This window comes from Pantherophis guttatus, chromosome 4, assembly GCF_059756535.1.
Source record: "Pantherophis guttatus breed Tessera chromosome 4, ASM5975653v1, whole genome shotgun sequence".
In the NCBI taxonomy this organism is placed as follows: domain Eukaryota; kingdom Metazoa; phylum Chordata; class Lepidosauria; order Squamata; family Colubridae; genus Pantherophis; species Pantherophis guttatus.
Window position 1 is genome coordinate 25353846 of NC_142066.1, and position 19913 is coordinate 25373758.

The window sequence follows — 19913 nt, forward strand, 5'->3', positions numbered from 1 at the left end:
AAAAAGACGTATTAGAATAGAAATAGAAAATAGAAAAAAAAATAGAAAATAGAAAATAGAATAGAATAATAAAAGTTGAAAGTGACCTTAGAGGTCTTCTAGTCCAACCCCCTACTTAGGCAGGAAACCCTACACCACTTCAGACAAATGGTTATCTAATCTCTTCTTAAAAACTTCCAGTGTTGGAGCATTCACAACTTCTGGAGGCACGTTTTTCCACTGATTAATTGTTCTAACTGTCAGTAAATTTCTCCTTAGTTCTTACATTAGTTCTTACATTTCTAAAACATTAGAAAATGTTTTAATTTTAGAAATGTTTTTGTTAAGTTCTGGGCAAAGAATGGAGGCGAGGCTGGAGTGATTTCTAGCAGTTCTTTATTCAATATTGCCTGTGAGTCAACAGTGCTCCCTGGCTGACACAGCTCCTTTTATATAAAACCCATCACCCAAGCAACCAATTAGGAGAGAGTATTTTCCCGCTTCAACAGTGGACCAGAATGAGAACTTCAACTGACAGCTATATACTATATACAATACATAACACCTCTCCCCAACAAGACGGAGCATTATGGTGATCAAATAACAATTTAACATACGTAGGTATGCAAGGCAGTGATGTGTCCGTCCTGACCTACGAGGTTCCATCTCAAGCTCAGTAGCTCCGGAGCCTTGACTAGGTGGAGTGGCTGACTCTGCTTCAGGTGCAGCTTGTGGCAGCAGCAAGGGCTCGGTTACTGTTGCTCCTAACACAAAAGGAACAAAGTCAACAGGCATCTGCCTCATCACAGTCCCTTGTCAGTACCGTTGTTGTTGGTGCCTGAGTTGGCATGTCCTTAGCCAGGGTTGTCTCTGGCGGAGTCCATTCTGACTGGCAGCAGATGGAGGTTCTGAGGTGGCCGCACAGTTGGTTGATGTGGTGGTGCCACAACCTGCCATCATCAAGTGCCACCCTATAGGAACGCGGCCCAATAACGTCCACTACCCAGGCAGGAATCAAGGAAGGGCTCCTGGCGTAGTTGTGGGCATAGAGAAGGTCACCCGGTGAGAATGACCGGAGCTGGCTGGTCGAGTCTACAGGAATCTGCAAGGAGTAGTCTGGGTGCAGCTGGTCCAAGTTGGTCTGCAGGTGGCAACCCATTAGGAATTCGGCCAGACTCCTGGTGGTGGTGGAGTTTGGTGTGATGTGACCAGGAGATACTTGGCTATCTGTATTTGCCAGGCCCCTAGGCCCATCCTTGCCAGTGCTTCCTATGCTGATTGGACCATCCGCTCAGCCTGCCCATTGTTAGCAGGATGGAGTGGTGCAATCAAGGCATGACAAATGCTGTGACCCGCCAGGAACAGCTTGAACTGGCTTGAGCTGTGGCCTGTTGTCTGAAACGAGGATGTCTGTCAGTCTGTGGGTTGCAAACAGCCTTTTAAGGGCCTTGATCACAGCGTCCGAGGTAGTCGATGTCATGAGTACCACCTCAAGCCATTTTGAGTAGGCATCCACAACCACCATAATGGTATGTGCATGGAAAGGCCCTTCAAAGTCAATATGCACCCTCAACCAAGGTGTCTTGGGTGCTTCCCATTCACATGCTGGAACGGATGTGGGGGGGGCGGCCTTGACTCTTGGCAAGGCTGACAAGATGCAACCCAATCAGCGATTGTCTTCTCTAAGTTGGGCCACCAAATATAACTGCAGGCAGGCATCGGCTGAGGGTATTGGTGTGGCTAAGTGTGTTACCCGGCCGATGCAGGAGGTGGTAGCTGTATGCAGATAGGAATACAGTCCAGCACAGCATGCGAGGAGACAAAACTTGTGGCATTTGGTGGTCCCCGGTGAGCAGGCCCAGTAGTGGCTTGTGATTGGTCATAAGATCAAATGGTTTGCCGTAGAGGTATTCATGGAAGCATTTGACTCCTCCAATTGCAGCCAAAACTTCCTTGTCCAGCTGGCTGTAGTTTCGTTCAGCCGATGAGAAGTCCATGAGAAGAAAGCGATCGGGGCCTCTCTTTCATTCAGGAATTGGTGGCTTAAAACAGCATCGATGCCGAACGGAGAGGCACCACAGATGAAAACCAAGGGAAGATTCTTCTTGTACTGCACCAGGATGCTGTTTGAAGATAGTAGCTCCTTGACTGTGGAGAAGGCAGCAGCTTGTTTTCAGCCCCAGGACCAAGACATCTTCTTATTGAGCAAGTGATGGAGAGGCTCAGCTATGAAAGATTGTCTGGCAAGAAGACACTGTAGAAATTTAGGAGTCCCAAGAAAGCCTGGAGTTTGGTCTTGTTCTTGGGTGTGGGAGCTTCCTGGATGGCTTTGACCTTTACCTGTGTAAAGTGTAACCCAGAGGCATCGATAAGGTAGCCGAGGAACTCTACCTGTGGGACAGCGCTCTTGCATTTTTCATTTTTATCTTTGAGGCCAACTTCCTGGAAATGGGTGAGTACTGCTCGCAGACAGTCGAGGAGTTCGGCATTGTTGGCCACTGACACTAAGACATCATCAAAATAGGGGACAACACCTGGGATGCCTTGCAAGAGATGCTCCATCAAGCTCTGGAAAAGTCCCGGTGCTACGCTCACCCCAAATTTCAGCCGGTGACATCTAAAAGCTCCTCGATGTGTTACAATCATCTGAGCCTCAGCTGTAGCATTGTCAACTGATAGCTGTTGGTAGGCTTGGGCACGGTCCAGTTTAGCAAAGACCTTACCTGCACCCAGAGAGTGCAGCAGATGTTGAACTACAGGCACCAGGTATGCATTTTGCTGTAACACTTTATTTAATGTACATTTATAGTCTGTGCAGATGAAGATAGGACCATCTGGATTCACAGGAATCACAATTGTAGTCTCCCATTTTGCGTGGTCAACAGGTTCCAGGATTCCTTGGCTGATGAGCTTGTCGAGTTGCTCATTAACCTTTGAGTGTAAGGCGAACGGTATTCTTCGTGGCTGCATTTGGATCGGAGAAACCTGGGGGTCAAGGTTGAATGTGCCTTGTCGAGCGCCTTCTGCAGGGTGAGATCTGTTTTTGCAAGGAGGCGTCACTGTAGCTTGACGTCCCTCACACTACAGACCACTCTGTCCAAGAGAGCGTCATCTAAGTCCCTGAATTCACAATATAGGGCTGCCTTTTGAAGGGTGGCAATGTATTTGTTGATGGATTCACTTTCAGCCTGATTCCGATGATGGAAAATGTGCTGACGTGCGATTCGTGAAGGTTTGAGTGCATAGTGAGTCTGTAGCTTGCTCTGCAGCACGTCCCACAGTGCAGACTGAACAGCCAGTGAAGTGAGGAGAACCCTGGCCGTCTTAAAAATCTCTGGGCCGCAGAAGTTTAGGAAAAGTGCCCTTTTCCTTTTGTCAGTGATCTCAGCAAAGTCATTGGCTTCGAGGAAGCAGTCGAAATGAGCAAGGTAGGAGTCCCATGTCTCACAAACTGGGCTGTAAGGGGCAAAAGGCAATATGCAGCCATTTTCCAAGAGACTGAGGGGTCTTTGGTCAATGAAGTGGCAGCAACTGTGGATCAGTTCCGGTGATTTAGCTCTGAGTGGATCAGCTCGCAGTGATCAGCTCTTTGCAGCCTCAATCTTCCATTTGATCCCATCCTCATCGCCAGTGTTAAGTTCTGGGCAAAGAATGGGGGCGAGGCCGGAGTGATTTTTAACAGTTCTTTATTCAATACTGCCTGTGAGACAACAGCGCTCCCTGGCTGACACAGCTCCTTTTATATAAAACTGATCAACCAAACAACCAATTAGGAGAGAGTATTTTCCCGCTTCAACAGTGGACCAGAATGAGAACTTCAACTGACAACTATACAGTAGACCACATACAATACATAACAGTTTTTAACAAAAAGCCTAGTGCTTTAAAATGGATGAAAAAAATATTTTTCCCTTTAAGGTTAAAGAATCTGAAAAAATACAGTCAATTTTGTTAATACAAATTATGATAGTTTGCAAAGATTATTAAGTGCAAATAGAAATACACATTGCTACAACAGCAAAGAAGATAAAGCAGTAATGATTAAATTGATCATTTTATTCAAAGAGGAGAATATATTTCTGTTTTTTATTTGGATATCACTTCTGGATTTTGTGCTTGTGATGAAGAAAAAAATGAAACTTTGATGTTGGTTTTGCTGATTTGTTGTTATAGAAATGGCTTGTTATAGCCATTAGTTATATACTAATGTGTAAAAATAAAAAGCTGAGGTTGTAATCAGTGGTGGGTGGCACATGAATTAACAACCGGTTTGCCCAGCACCAAAAATGTGAGCGTGCATGCCAGTGGTGAAATCCAAATTTTTTTACTACCAGTTCTGTGGCAGTGGTTTGGTGTGGTTTGGTGGGGGTGGCTTGGTGAGCGTGGCAAGGGAAGGATACTGCAAAATCTCCATTCCCACCCCACTCCAGGGGAAGGATACTACAAAATCTCCATTCCCACCTCACTCCAGGGGAGACTACTGCAAAATCTCCATTCCCTCCCCACTCCAGGGGAGAATACTGCAAAATCCCCATTCCCTCCTCACTCCTGGGGGAAGGATATTGCAAAATCTCCATTCCCACCCTACTTTGGGGCCAGCCAGAGATGGTATCTGCTGGTTCTCTGATCTACTCAAAATTCCTGCTACCGGTTCTCCGAACTGCTCAAAATTTCTGCTACTGGTTCTCCAGAACCGGTCAGAACCTGCTGGATTTCACCCCTGGTGTGCACTAACCCTAACCCTAACCCTAACCCTAACCATGTGCTTTGCTTGTGTGTGCAGTTTGCATTCATGCGCATGGCTTAAAAAACGCAGCTAAATAGGACGGCATAGTACCGGGGTGTGGTGTGGGGGTGGGGTGTGGGGTGCGTGGGCCCCACCCTGGTGCCACCCGCAGGTCACAACTACCGGTTTGCCTGAACTGGTTCAAATCGGCAGCAGCCCACCACTGGTTGTAATGTTGTTATCTTGTACTGTGCCAAAAAGAGTTGGAAGTCAATGCCTTTTTCTTTCTTTCCCCATTTCTTTTTCCTTCACTTAATTTCCTTATTTTTAATTTTTCTTTCCTTTTTATACATTGATTATTTTCAGTCTACTAACTCCTACATTTCTGAAAGTCAACAATGGGAACAACTGAGGAGGGGGAATAATTTAACAAGAGCTATAAAGAGGGATGAAATCCAGAGTGGGCCTGATTCTGGCTACATGATTCTAGGATGAAGATATGGACCCCTAACTCTGTTGATGGAGCCGTTACTCATAAATGTTCTTGTCTTCTTCTGATAACTTTCTGTGTTTGCTCATTGCTACTTTTCTTTGAAGGAGGGAAAGGATCAATAGTGCTACCCTGTTTCCCCGAAACTAAGACATCCCTGATAATAAGCCCAATAGGGCTTTTGAGCGTATGCACTAAAATAAGCCTCCCCCCCGAAAATAAGCCCTCCCTGAAAATATTTAAACACAGAACTGGAAATCAGGTAAGATGGCAAGAGGAGTCCCATCTTGCTCCACATGCCCTAAAATAATAAGACCTCCCTGAAAATAAGGCCAAGAGCTTATTTCAGGGTTCAAAAAAATATAAGACAGGTCTTATTTTTGGGGAAACATGGTAGGTAGAGCCAACTGAGATTTGTTGGATTGTCGGAGCTGAAAGGTCCTTTAACTTGGGTCTCATGCTAAAAGGGAACCACAAAGTTAGAAGCTTCCTTTAAAAAGTTATAAAAATATTAAATGCAAATAGCAGAAAAGAACCTACTACCACGTGGTGGTCTTGTCAGAAAGCAAAGCAGTTTTGGCAGGCAATCAGGATACAAATAGAGGAAATCACACACCAGAAAATAGAATTGAGACTAGAAAACTTCCTGTTAGGAATAATTACAGGACATTACGAAAAAGAAATAAAATACAGTACTTAATTATTCATATACTAACAGCAGCACGGATAGTTTTTGCCCAGAATTGGAAGCATGAAGACATACCAACAGAGGATAAAATAATTAGTAAAATTATGGAATGTGCAGAAATGGACAAACTCACAAAAGAAATACAGGAAAAGGAAAAAACGGATTACTATTTAGTATGGCAGAAATGGTATAATTGGCTGGAGAAAAAGAAAGGAAATTAAATAATTAGGGAAATAAAGGAGAGGATATAACCCATGGATAACAATTGAGTATTAAGTAAGGAATATAGTAAATCAAATATATAGATTATATAGATTAAGAAAATTCGAGGAAATGATGTATATATTATTTTATACATAAATATATTGATATATAGATACGAATATAAATACAGTCTACCGATGTGACAAGTTTGAAAAAAGAAGTCGCATAGACTTGATTTATGTTTATTTGTTGTGTATGTTTTATTGTCTTATGTATGTTTGTTTGTCTTTTTTGTATTTTAACCAATAAAAAATTAAAAATTTTTTTTTTTAAAAAATATACATCATCGTATTGGGAGATGTGCTTCCCCTTTTTTATTGCAATTTCATAATTTCAACGGTGATCTCAAAAGCTTGAGAAAATCCAGATTTTGGAGGAGGCTTGGAGCTAGGACAATTTTTATGTTATGTTTTATGTTATAACTACCAGATCTAGGATGCAAAGTTCCAAATGACCATTAGAGGGCAACCATAATGAGGAGCTGAAAACAACACTTTCCTGCCCTCTAATGGTCATTTGGAGATTTGCAGGTCAGTTTTGATAGCCCTATCTATAGGGAAGCCCACATCTTTCCTAAAATCAAACATCTTCTACCCTTGCATCGCAACAGGGCCAAATATTACACAAGATAGGTGGGGATTAAATTGCACATTATTATAATTTTCCTTATCTTTCTTGGTAGTGGGTAGCATAGTTAACATTGCCTAATATCTATGGAGATTCTCAGTCATCCAGATTACGGCTGTCCCATAGGTGCTTTTTCAAAAGACGACTTTCTTCTTCCTTGAAGACATTTTGCTTCTCATCCAAGAAGTTTCTTCAGTTGTCAAGAAAATTGTGGGGAAGTAACCATAGGGTCATTGTGCATTGAGCTCTTTATTCATATTTCCTATGTTTGGTGTTCGTTGCACTGCAGAAAATAAGGGGACCCCGGTGGTTTAATGGGGGCAGTAGTAGAAGACTAAGTAAATCAGATTCTGGGTTCCCATTGTCATTCTTGGTTGCCAGGTCCTTGTCTCTCCATCGTCACCATGTCCAGCTCCCAACAACGCCTCATGCAGGGCATGCACCAGGACCTCAGCTGCCCCGTCTGTCTCAAGCTCTTCCAGTCCCCTGTAACAACAGAGTGTGGGCACACCTTCTGCCAGGCCTGCTTGGCCCGTGTGGCCACCGAAGAGTCTGAGGGCAAAACTGCTCCCTCATGTCCCACCTGCCAAGCCATCACCAAGGTGGAGCAGCTGCGGATCAACCAGCAGATGGAGCATTTGGTGGAGTCTTTCCGGCAGGTGCCTCGTGATCACTGTGAAGAACACCTTGACCCGCTCAGTGTCTACTGCGAACAGGACCGGCAGGTGATCTGTGGGGTTTGCGCCTCACTAGGCAAGCATAAGGGGCACAACATCATTACTGCTGCTGAGGCTCACCAGAGGATGAAGGTAAGAGGTTGAGGCTGAACACAGTGCTAGGGGCTCGGTGTCTTGTTCTCCTCATTGTTCCTCTGCCAGTGTCAGTCCAGCAGGTGCCCCTGACTTGGATTCAGTCCAGGGATGGGCTACTGGGGGTTCGCAGGTTTACGGGAGAACCTCTAGCTAAGATTCTGTGCAGTTCAGAGAACCCTCAAATCTCACTCCTGGCTGGTCCTGCCCATCTCTCCCAGAAGTCCCCACGCAACCTGTTTTGAATGCAGATAAGTGTAGGGCGTGCACGGAGGCTCAGGGAGGGCGAAAAACAGGCCTACCGGAAGTTCAAGAAGGCTGGAAACAGGCCCATTTTTGGCCTTCAGAGGACTTCCGGAGCCTGGGGAGGCCGTTTTCGCTCTTCTGGAGGCTCAAGGAAAGCTTCCAGAGCCCCGGGAGGGCAAAACACCCCCCCCTGCCATGGTGGAGGAGGCCAACTAGGCCATGCCCACCATGGGCCCACCTACCCAGCAGCCAGACAGAGAACCCCTTGCTAAAATTTTTGAAGCCCACCCCTGATTCTGTCAGGCCATTGGTCAATCCAGCAAGGACAGGCCACGGGGGGGTTGCAAGCAAGGATCTTGCCGGTCGGAGAAATACCAAAGATTGAACCTGGTACCATTCCTGCAAGATTTGTGTTCTCCCTCTGAGCTAAAGTCTTTGTCCTAAAGTATGGGTGGGCATGTTATTTGTTGATTCTACCAAGCTATGACATTTTATGGAAATTTACAGGAAAAAACACTTTAGCTGCCAGCTTCCAGCGCAGCTAACATGTGGTTGTCACTTATGAATCCCTGTGCAGTTAGTCCTTGACTTACGACCACAAGTGAGTCCAAAATTTCCATTGCAAAGCAATGATTAAGTGAGTTTTGCCAGATTTTACGATCTTTTTTGCCTCATTCGTTAAGCAAATCACTGCAGTCGTTAAGTGAACTGTGTGGTCCTTCAGCAAATCCCCATTGACTCTGCTTGTTGGAAGCTGGCTGGGCAGGTTACAAATGGCAATCACATGATCACACTGGACAGTGTAAACATCATAAATACATGTCAGTTGCCAAACACCTGAATTTTGATCAGCATTGTTTTAAACTTGTTTGATATTCTGAGTCACCTTGGCAAGGTTCATGTGGATGGATGGATGGATGGATGTGTGTGTGTGTGTGTGTGTATGGGCAGATGGATGGATGGATGGATGGACGGATGGGTACATAAATGGATGAACAGACAGATGGACAGATGAATGGATGGATGGACGGATGGACGGATGGACGGGTGAGTGAGTGAGTGAGTGAATGAGAGAGTGAATGAATGACTGAAACTACCAGTAGTCCTCAACATACGGTCACAACTGAGCTCAAAATTTATGTTACTAAGTGAGAAATTTGTTAAGTGAGTTTTGCTTCATTTCACAAATTTCTTGATTTCTTAAGTGAATCATTGCAGTTGTTAAATTAACAACACAGTTATGTGAATCTGGCTTCCCCGTTGACTTTGCTTGTCAGAAGGGGACCACATGACTCCGGCACACTGCAACCGTCATAAATGTGACTCAGCTGTCCAGCAGCCGAATATGCTACCACGGTCGTAAGCGTGACAAATGGCCATGACTCACTTTTCTTAGTGCAGTTGTAACTGCGAACTAAATGAACTGTTGTAAATTGAGGACTAACTGTACTGTCTCCCTGAAAGTAGAGCTGGGGATTATGAATCTCCTGGAATATTTGCTCCAGATCACTGTCAGATGAAGTATCTTCTCTCCTGCTCTTTTTCTGAGAAATTTCTGTATTTTGTCTCTCCTTGCTTACCATCTGACATAATTGCAGAAACAGCTTCCTCAGCAGCAGGTGCAGCTTCAAGAAGTCCAAATACGCAAGGAGAAGACCATTGCCCTGCTGAATCGGCAAATAGCAGAAGTGGAGGTACCAATTCTGGATGTTTGTTTGTCTGTGTGTGAGAGAGACTCAGATAGGTAGGTAGTAGAAAGACCAGATGGTGGTTTATAACATATAAGATCTATAAAGATACAACATTAAAATGTTGGCTCACCCATTGCATTGCTCCTTGCTAAGTAAGCACACACCTACCTTATGTGTGCATATACAAACATCACACACAAACAAACACATGGCACAAATATTTGTTACAACAGTGAGAGGGTGGCATATAAATTTAATATACATATTGCACAAACATATGGACGTGCACACAAAATATTTCACACATATGCTCTGCAAGTTTACAGTAATTACCAGATTAATTGCACTTTTCTTAATACTATTTAAGAACTGTAGTTTAGAATAACCAATGACAGTCCTATATTTCGCCTATATTGGTAAGAGGAAATTACTGTAAATCAGATTAAATCTATATAATAGACATGTTCTCTAGGTGAGTATAAGCAGGTTTTACAAACACTGATTCCTAAGAGGCCTGTAAGGGGCGTGCATAAGTGCACCAGCGTGCCTACCGTCCCTGTCCTAATATTCCTTTTTACTCTTACTCTTTTCATGTATTCAAATTATGTTTATACTTTTACCTGTTATCTTATATATGCTTGACAAAATAAACTTATGATTTATGACTGATTACAGATAAGCATTCTTCATCTTGTATTTGACCAGGGGTGAAATGCTCCAAGTTCGGATCGGATTGCCTGATCCAGTAGCGATGGAGGCAGGTGGTTCAAAGAACCGGTAGCAAAAATCCCTGCCCCACTCCCCCATGCCTAGCTGAGTTGCACAATCATCAGAGGCTTTTTTTTTTACTTTTTAAAGCATTTTTTCTACAACCTCTTCGGCCGAAAAAATGCTTTTAAAAGTAAAAAAAAAGCCTCTGATGATCGCGCGGCTCAGCTGGGATCATCAGAGGCTTTTAAAAGCATTTTTTCTACAACTTCTTCAGAGGTTTTTAAAAGCCTCTGACGATCCAAGCTGAGTTGCCTGATCGTCAGAGGCATTTAAAAGAAAAAAAGCCTCTGCCGATCAGGCAACTCAGCTGGGATCGTCAGAGCCTTTTGAAAGCATTTTTTTACAACCTCTTTGCAGAAGAATTTGTAGAAAAAATGGTTTTAAAAGTAAAAAAAAAAAAAAAGGCCATGCCCACCCGGTCACATTACCTCCACCCCACCCCCCCAAGCCACGCCCACAGAACCGGTCGTAACAAATTTTAGATTTCACCACTGTATTTGGCCCCAGAAAAATTCGCCCCCAGGATAATTATATAAACTTATAAATTCTTCCCACACTAGGAAACAGTATCCCGATTCAAACACCAAGTAGCAGAGCAGTTGGGGGCCATGCGGTCTTATCTGGGGACGCTGGAGTCTTCCCTGGGCCAGGAGGCCGAGAGGGTGCAACAACAGGCCTCTGAGGCCTTGCAAAATGAACGCAAGACTGTGACCCGTTACCTGGACCAGCTCAAGCAGATGGAGATGGTCCTGGGGGAAGTGCAAGACGAACCACAGACTGAGTTCCTGAGGGTGAGACACCTCCATTTTGATCTTTTTCAGTCTTGATGACACTAAAAAGCGTATCAGAAGCTTGTTATGCTTCTGCATTATATGGTCAACCTTATTGTAGGCATACGTGTTGTACAGATAGTCCTCGACTTATAACCATTTGTTTAATGACCGTTCACAATTACCACAGCATTGAAAAAGGTGATTTATGACCAGTGGTGGGATTCAAGTAATTTAACAACCGGTTCTCTGCCCTAATGATTTCTTCCAAAAACCAGTTTGCCAAACTGCTCAGAAAGTTAACAACCGGTTCTCCCGAAGTGGTGCGAACCGGCTGAATCCCACCACTGCTTATGATCATTTTTCATACTTAAAAGCATTGCAGTATCCCCCATGGTCACGAGATCAAAATTCGAACATTTGGCAATTGACTCATATTTATGGCAGTTTCAGTGTCTCAGGGTCATAACATTTCCTTTTGCGACCTTCTGACCAGCAAAGTCAATCCTGGTCAGCCGGATTCACGGGAAGCCAGATTCACTTAACAACTATGTTACTAACTTAACTACTTCAGTGATTCACTTAACAATGATTGCAAGAAAGGTCATAAAACGGGACAAAATTCATTTAACCAATTAGAAATTTGGGGTCAATTATTGTCATAAGCCGAAGTATCTGTATTTCATTTTTTAATTGTCTAACCATACGAATAGGAATTCTAGAAGTCAGAAGCCAGCAAACTGAAGGGCACCAATTGTCAAAATCTGCTCTGTGATGGAAAACTACATGAACTTTGCTAACTTCTGTTTTTTTCCTCCACAGAAATATTGTCTGGTTGTCAGCAGGTGAGCAACTGTCCATTTAAAACAACCCACCAGCCAATCTTCTCCTATGAATTATGAATTATGACCCCTCCAAAATGCGGGGTCTCTGAACTTGGTTGTTTTCTTGTAGACGTTTCATTACCCAAACTAGGTAATATCATCAGTGCTAATAAGGAATGGCATTTCCTGTCTCTGTACTCTCTGCCTCTTCTACTAGTACTGAAGATGCTACCCAGTTTGGTAATGAAATGCCTAAAAGAAAACAATCAAGTCCAGAGAACACCAAGGACCCCTCGCTTAAGTTCCTCCTTACCAGAGCCATCTTCTAGTGGGTCCAAAAGAGGATGAGAGGAACAAATGATGGCACATATGTGACAATATGACACAACTGACACTGCCTATGTATATGCATCAGACATTAGGTTAGGTGTACACAATTTCATCCTTTGTTCAGCGACGAGACATCATCATTTTGACTTCAATGTTACTTGTTGAAGATGCTCTTAATGCAACCTGCAATTCACTTGCATTTTTGGAGGAATTGAATTCCTGTATAGTCCTGAAACTATAGAAACACAACTTTATTAGAATCTCAACAAATAATGAGGCTTGTCTATAGAGAAAAACAAGAGGAAAATGCTCTGAATAAATTCCTGCCATTCAACAACATCTCCAATGTTCCTTAATGTTAAACTATATAGATGCAGAGGTTTTCTTACTATCTATCATTTATCATTTTGTTGTTTGTATGTACAGTGACAACTTATGCACCAGAGACAAATTCCTTGTGTGTCCCATCACATTGAGCCAATAAAGAATATTCCTATTCTATTCTATTCTATTCTATTCTATTCTATTCTATTCTATTCTATTCTATTCTATTCTATTCTATTCTATTCTATTCTATTCTATTCTATTCCTTACTCTGCTCTGCTCTGCTCTGCTCTGCTCTACTCTACTCTACTCTACTCTACTCTACTCTACTCTACTCTACTCTACTTTATTCTACTCCACTCCACTCCACTCCACTCCACTCCATTCCATTCCATTCCATTCCATGTTACTCTTTTACATTTGAGATCTGATCTCCCAGAGTTTGATTTGTATTATAATTTTTTTATTTGGCTTTCATTATTTTGTGGTGACAAGTGGCATTTCGCTATTCAGCCTTGTACATCTTCCTTCAGGATCTTCCATTCCATTTCTCCCTTTCCCATCCAGCCATTGCTCCATTTCCCTGGAGCCCATTCAGTCTTCATCTGTCTCGCCTCGATTCTGTCTTCACACTTTCCCATCTCAAAGATTCTTCTCTAACTATTAATTGTACTAAGGCTAGTCCTCGACTTATGACCCCAACTGAACCTAAAATTTCTGCTGCTAAGTGAGACAGTTGTTAAGTGAGTTTTACAACCTTTCCGCCCGCAGTTGTTAAGTGAATCACTGCCGTTGTTCCATTGGGAACATAGTTGTAAAGTGAATTCAGGTTCCCCATTGACTTTGCTTGTCAGAAGATGGCAAAAGATGATCACATTACTCTGGGACACTCCAACCGTCATAAATACGAACTAGTTGCTATGCATCTGAATTTGGATCATGTGACCATGGGCATGCTGTAACAGTTGTAAGTGTGAAAAATGGTCATAAGTCACTTTTTTCAGTGCCTTTGTAACTTTGAATGGTCACTGAATGAATGGTTGTAAGTTGAGGCCTACCTGTACTGTAAACCTTTAATTTCTCTGGCTCTGCTGACATTTGTAAATAGGCCTTTCCTCCTTGCTCTGTAGGTAGCAGCACTTTTAGAATAGAATAACAGAGTTGGAAGGGACCTTGGAGGTCTTCTAGTCCAACTTGAAGAATGATTTCTATATACCGTATTTTTTGGAATATAAGACGTACCTTTTTCCCCCCTAAAAGGGGGTGAAAATATAGGCGCATCTTATACACTGAATGTAGCCCCGCCCACCCACTGGCCCCCACCCTTGGCCTCTGGCTTGCAGCAGTTACCTCCTTGCAAGCAAACAGCAAGAAAAAACAGTTCCTTTCAGCTTCAGCACAGCCTAATTAGCACAAGTTGATTGGATTGACCTCCCGACTCTCAGCTGATTTGCTCTCAGCTGTTTTGTGCAGGGCTCTGCTGCTTGCTGCAAAGAGGTCAATTGCTGGAGCAGATTTTTTTCCCCTTGTGCTAATCAAGCTATGCTGAAAACGAAAATGAAAGCAAAGCAGGCTGTTTGCTGTTTGCTGCAACGAGGCAAAATTGCTCAGAGGCAGAGGGAGATTTCTTTTTCTTCTTTTCCTTACCAAATAAGGTAGGTGCGTCTTATACTCCGGTGCGTCTTATACTCCGAAAAATACGGTATTTATAAACATCTGAAGAAAGGTTTTAGGAACTGGGAATGGCTAGTCTAGTGAAGAGAAGGATCAGGGGAAACATGATAGCAGTCTTCCAATATTTGAGGGGCTGTCACAGAGAGGAGGGGGTCAACCTAGAACTAAGGAGAAATTTCCTGACAGTCAGAACAATTAATCAGAGGAACAATTTGCCTCCAGAAGTTGTGGGTGCTCCAATACTGGAGGTTTTAAAGAAGAAATTGGACAACCATTTGTCTGAAATGGTGTAGGGTCTCTTACTTGGGTGGAGGGCTGGCCTAGATGACCTACAAGGTCCCTTCCAACTCTGTTATTCTATTCTATATGTCCATCATTCAACTTTTCTGTACTTCATCCTGCTCTCTCTCCAGATAGGTTGGATTATAACTGCCACAATTCCCTCAAAATGCGGGACTTGTCTTCCAAGATATATTTTTTTTCCAAGTGTTTTATTTTATTTTAATTTTTTTACAAACATATCAATGCGTGAACAGTGTGGCACATGAGTGTCTTACATTTTAGTACAAATAAAATAATATTCATTATATTTACTACGTTTGACAAGCTTTTACAATTCTGGTAATAGTACACATATTTATGTTAGGTTATCATCTTCCATTATTTAATTATTCAGTATTTCAATATGTTATTTTTATGCCACACTATATTATTCAACCATACTTGATAATACCATCATTCAAATTCTAATTTCCCCTCTTGCTATTACTTCACCTTATTATATAAAAATGTGTATTCCATTAATCCACCTCTCCCTAGTTTGCATCCCTATTGCAACTTTTAATTATGCCACTATTATATTTAAAAATATTCCCTTTCTATCCATCATCTCTTGCCTGCTTTAAAGCTCCTATTTTCCTCTCTTGGATCTTTGTCTCTATCTTGACCAATCATTTTAAACATTTCTCCCTTCTCTACCCTATTCCATTTTCAAAATATCTACTCTTGCCCCTATCTCTCTTCCAAAACAATCTTCCTGCAACTCCAGTTTCTTTTTTAATTCCCTTAAAATACTCTCCCCTTATTTCATCAGTCATTGTTGCTTTTGTGGTTATCTCCTTGTCATCTCATTTTATTTGTTGGTTTTTCTGTTCTGTTTTTTCATCTACTCTTTCAATTGGCTCCTCCTCTTCCTGGGCATTTTGGTCACTCCTTGTCCTTTGTATCATGTTTTCTAGCTCTCCATCTATGCTCTGCATTTTATTCATAATCTCCTTATAGCTTCTTGTCAAAGTATCCCTAATACTTTGAATTATTGATGCCGTTTCTCCCCAAATTCCTTTCTTGCTGGTGGAGCATCTCATTTAGTTTTATTTTGTCCCTCTTTTGACCAATAATCCAAAAACCATATATTCAAAAAAATCACTTCTCAAAAAGTTCAATATTCATGAATCTTTATATCCCAAAGCTGATGAACCTGTTCCTCTGGATAGTCCCAAGAATTTTTCCAGACCTTCGTAAGTCCCTCTATAAATTCAGTTTTATGTTGTAGCCTTCAGGGGTCACTTTAATAATAGTGTCTTTCTTATTCTCATGTTTAAATCTTCAATAGTCAAGTATTTCCAGGATTTTGGAAATGTGTTATGCCTTCCTTTTGTCAGCAGGTGGCACTCTTAGGTCAAATTTCAATATTAACCAGTTTTATCCAATTTTAATGGTAACAATCCAAAATATAAAGATGATATTAATTTTTAAATTAGTTTTCCAGCATTTTAAATTGCCTATCCAAAACAACATCTGTCCAATTTACAGAAGTAAATTTTCTGTACTTTTAAAGAAGTTTGCTTTTCTCCCTTTGATTATTTTTCCTTCAATTTTGTAATTCTTCTCAAAATGTTAAATAGCTGCTTTTAAAAATAGCAGTGAGCCTCTCTTTTCCTGGATATTCTTTTGGGGTTGAGTTTTAAATAAAAAGGATTCTTCTCACTCAGTTCCAGGCACCGTTCACCAACTCTGCTCCAGTACAGTTCTTAGATGTTTCTCAGCTGTCCCAGCTTCATGGCAGCCATCTTTAGGCTGCCACTTCTCCTCGCTGTGGCATAGAGGGAAAAAAGCCCGGGAGTTGCAATCTCTCTTGCGACCTCTCAGGACATTCCTTCTTAGCTTAGCCGCCCCTACAAGGTAGCTTTGGCTCCTCTCGGAGCCCACAAACAGGGAGAACTCAGCACAGGGAACGCGGAGACCCGTTCCCTGTGTCTGATATTGCCATGATGTCAGCTGGAAGTTTTCTTTCATGATATGTTGATGGGCTCTTTGTTTGGGAATCTTGTTTTAATAAGCAATTAACTATTGTTAATTTTTTATTAAATTTAATAAGGGGAAATCTAAAAGAAAGGTAGGGGGATCCTCTTTCCTCCCCCAGCTGTGATAACGTGTCTTCTCCTTTCCTTCTTCCCGTAGATTGCAGAAGATCCTGGGGGAATCGCCACCCATTGCTCGCATGGACATCCAGCTCCCCATAATTTCTGATGAGTTTAAGTTTCAAGTATGGAGGAAGATGTTCCGTGCAATAATGCCAGGTAGAGGACACCACTTGCAGGATAAAGTTACATATGGATTTTATTTTAAGAAGTTGGCCCTTTGTGTCCTTTTGAATGCAAGAGTTGATGTAGGGCTCCAATTTACCTCACCCCAGTCCAGAGGTGGGTTTCAGCAGGTTCTGATCAGTTCTGGAGAACCGGTAGCGAAAAGTTTGAGTAGTTTGGAGAACCGGTAGTAAAAATTCTGACTGGCCCCATCCCCATCTATTCTCTGATTGGCAGGGAATTTGCAATATCCTTCCCCTGGATTGGGGAGGGAATGGAGAGTTTACAGTATCCTTCCCCTGCCATCAAGCCATGCCCACCAAGCCATGCCACGCCCAACAAGCCACACCTACAGAACCGGTAGTAAAAACCGTTGAAACCCACCACTGCCCCAGTCTATTTATTGCCATTACAGTATAGGTTATTATAGCCAGTCATGTGACACAACATAAGGTAACATTTCTGCTCTGAGAGCTAAAGAGAAGGTGGATTTTCTAAAGATAAGATGACTTTGCTTGCCAGAAGGTTGCAAAAGGTGATCACATGACCCCAGAATACAGCAACCATCAAAAATACGAACCAAACATCTGCATTTTGGATCACGTGACTGCAAAATCCTGCAGCAGTTGTGTGAAAAATAGTCACTTTTTTTCAAGACTGTTGTGACTTCAAACGGTCACTAAATGAATGGTTGTAAATCAAGGATTACCTGTACTCAGTATATTTGTTACTCAGCTCTATCCTTTCTAAAATTGAGTTAATAGTTTGTTGGGAAGTCTTAATTCAAAAATAAGAGCGAGCGAGGCAAGATTGTAAGATTGGGCAGCTTCATTCAGAAAAGCAACTTCTGATCATTTCACAATGAAATACCTTTGCATATTAAGGAATGAATAATTCAGAATGAATAATTGTGATCATTCTTATGCTATTTTTTAAAAACAGGGAAATACCACCCGCTGATTAAACCCTTTCCACGAAAGAAAAGAGGGGAGGGAAAAGGGGGGGTTCTTATTTTTTACATTGTGGCTAATCTTGCCTTCTTTCTGTCCTCCTGAAGCTTTGGAGGACCTGACCTTTGACCCAGCCACTGCCCAAGCCAACCTTGTGGTGTCCGAAGATGGGAAAAGAGTGGAATGTGTCGAACATAAACAAGCCGTGAGCCTGGATGACCCACAACGGTTTGACAAGTCCAACTGCCTGGTCTCACGCCAGAGCTTCTCACAAGGAGAACACTACTGGGAGGTGACAGTAGGAGACAAGCCCCGTTGGGCTGTGGGCATCATCTCAGCTGAAACCGGGCGCAAGGGCCGCCTTCACGCCACCCCATCTAATGGCTTCTGGCTGGTGGGTTGCAAGGAAGGCAAGAGCTACGAGGCCTACGTGGAGCACAAGGAACCCCGGTCTCTGAAGCTGGAGGGAAAGCCCAGCCGAGTTGGCATCTACCTGAGCTTCGATGATGGCCTCCTGGCCTTCTATGATGCCAGTGATGAAGACAATCTGGTCCAGCTCTTTGCTTTCCACGAGCGTTTTACAGGCACGGTTTACCCCTTCTTTGATGTCTGTTGGCATGATAAGGGCAAGAACAGCCAGCCTTTAATCATCTACACTCCAGAGTCACAAGACTGATAACTAACCATGATCTGGTATCTTCTAGACCAGCCTTACTAGACCTGTTCCTCTTAATGTGCTGAGGCTGCATTGCCTAGCATCCTAAAATTCTAGACCCGTGATGGCGAACCTATGGCACACGTGCCACAGGTGGCACACGGAGCCATATTGGTGGACACGCAAGCATTGCTCTAGCTCAGCTCCAGTATGCATGCGTGCGCTGGCCAGCTGATTTTTGGGCCTTCTGGGCTCACTGGAAGTCAGCAAATGTGCTGTTTCCGGCTCTGGTGGGCCTCCAGGGGGTAGGGAAGGCTGTTTTTGCCCTCCCCAGGCTCCTAGAAAGCCTCTGGAGACTGGAGAGGGCAAAAAATGGGCCTACTAGGCCCACTGGCCATCACATGCCAAAAGCGGGGGGGGGCAGGGTGCATAGAATTATGGATGTGGGCATAGATGCGCGCGTCCACCCTGCACTCCCCCAGCTTTTGGCACGCGATGGCAAAAAGGTTAGCCATCACTGTTCTAAACAATTGTAATCCCAATGGCTCTGGAGGACACCAGATGAGCAAAGGCTGCTATAAACTTACCCATTACCAGCTCCTATATACAGTATATATTATCATCTGCCAGGATCTTCAGAGAAGCTATTTCTTACCAAAGCTGCACATTACACCCCCCTCCCCAATTATTGGCAATTTTAACTCCATTGTACCCAGACTCCTAAATCATAGCCACATTCAATTTAAATAAAAGAAACATCATTGTATCAGCACAGGTCTGCCATCTAAAACTTGGAATCTTGACAATTTTCTTGGTTTAGAAATAAAGGTTTATTATCCTTGTAGCGTGTTCAGTAAACTTAAAACACACAAATAATGTCTGCGGACTTTTGGAAGGAGAGAGGATGATTGGGGCTTGCCAATTTCCAGGAAGACAGAGCAGTGTTTCTCAACCATAGGAACTTTAAGGGGTCTGGACTTCAACTGCCAGGATTCCCCAGTTAGCACAGATCATAAAACATATGAAGAACGGTTGCAGGAACTGGGTATGTCTAGTTTAATGAAGAGAAGGACTGGGGGAGACACTGATAGCAGCGTTCCAATATCTCAGGGGCTGCCACAAAGAAGAGGGAGTCAAACTATTCTTCAAAGTACCTGAGGGTAGAACAAGAAGCAATGGATGGAAACTAATCAAGGAGAGAAGCAATTTAGAACTAGGGAAATTTCCCAACAGTAAGAACAATTAATTAGTGGAACAACTTGCCTGCAGAAGTTGTGAATGCTCCAACACTGGAAATTTTTAAGAAGATGTTGGATAACCGTTTGTCTGAAATGGTATAGGGTTTCCTGCCTGGGCAGGGGGTTGGACTAGAAGACCTCCAAGGTCCCTTCCAACACTGTTATTCTATTCTATTCTATTCTATTCTATTCTATTCTATTCTATTCTATTCTATTCTATTCTATTCTATTCTATTCTACTCTACTCTACTCTACTCTACTCTACTCTACTC

The 19913-nt window shown here is 42.8% G+C and overlaps 1 protein-coding gene across 2 annotated transcripts in view; it reads left to right on the forward strand.

Annotated features, from left to right (window-relative positions):
* Nucleotides 1-19245, forward strand: part of TRIM72 (tripartite motif containing 72) — a 25825-nt gene extending 6580 nt beyond the window's left edge. For both annotated transcript variants that reach the window (XM_034419800.3, XM_087893856.1), the window contains exons 2-7: nucleotides 7156-7583; nucleotides 9428-9523; nucleotides 10852-11082; nucleotides 11884-11906; nucleotides 16674-16792; nucleotides 17856-19245. In XM_034419800.3, coding sequence (XP_034275691.2) covers nucleotides 7179-7583; nucleotides 9428-9523; nucleotides 10852-11082; nucleotides 11884-11906; nucleotides 16674-16792; nucleotides 17856-18424 — 1443 coding nt within the window. In that variant the 5' untranslated portion in view covers nucleotides 7156-7178 and the 3' untranslated portion in view covers nucleotides 18425-19245. The remainder of the gene's footprint in view (nucleotides 1-7155; nucleotides 7584-9427; nucleotides 9524-10851; nucleotides 11083-11883; nucleotides 11907-16673; nucleotides 16793-17855) is intronic.
* The last annotated feature ends 668 nt before the right edge of the window (nucleotides 19246-19913 follow it).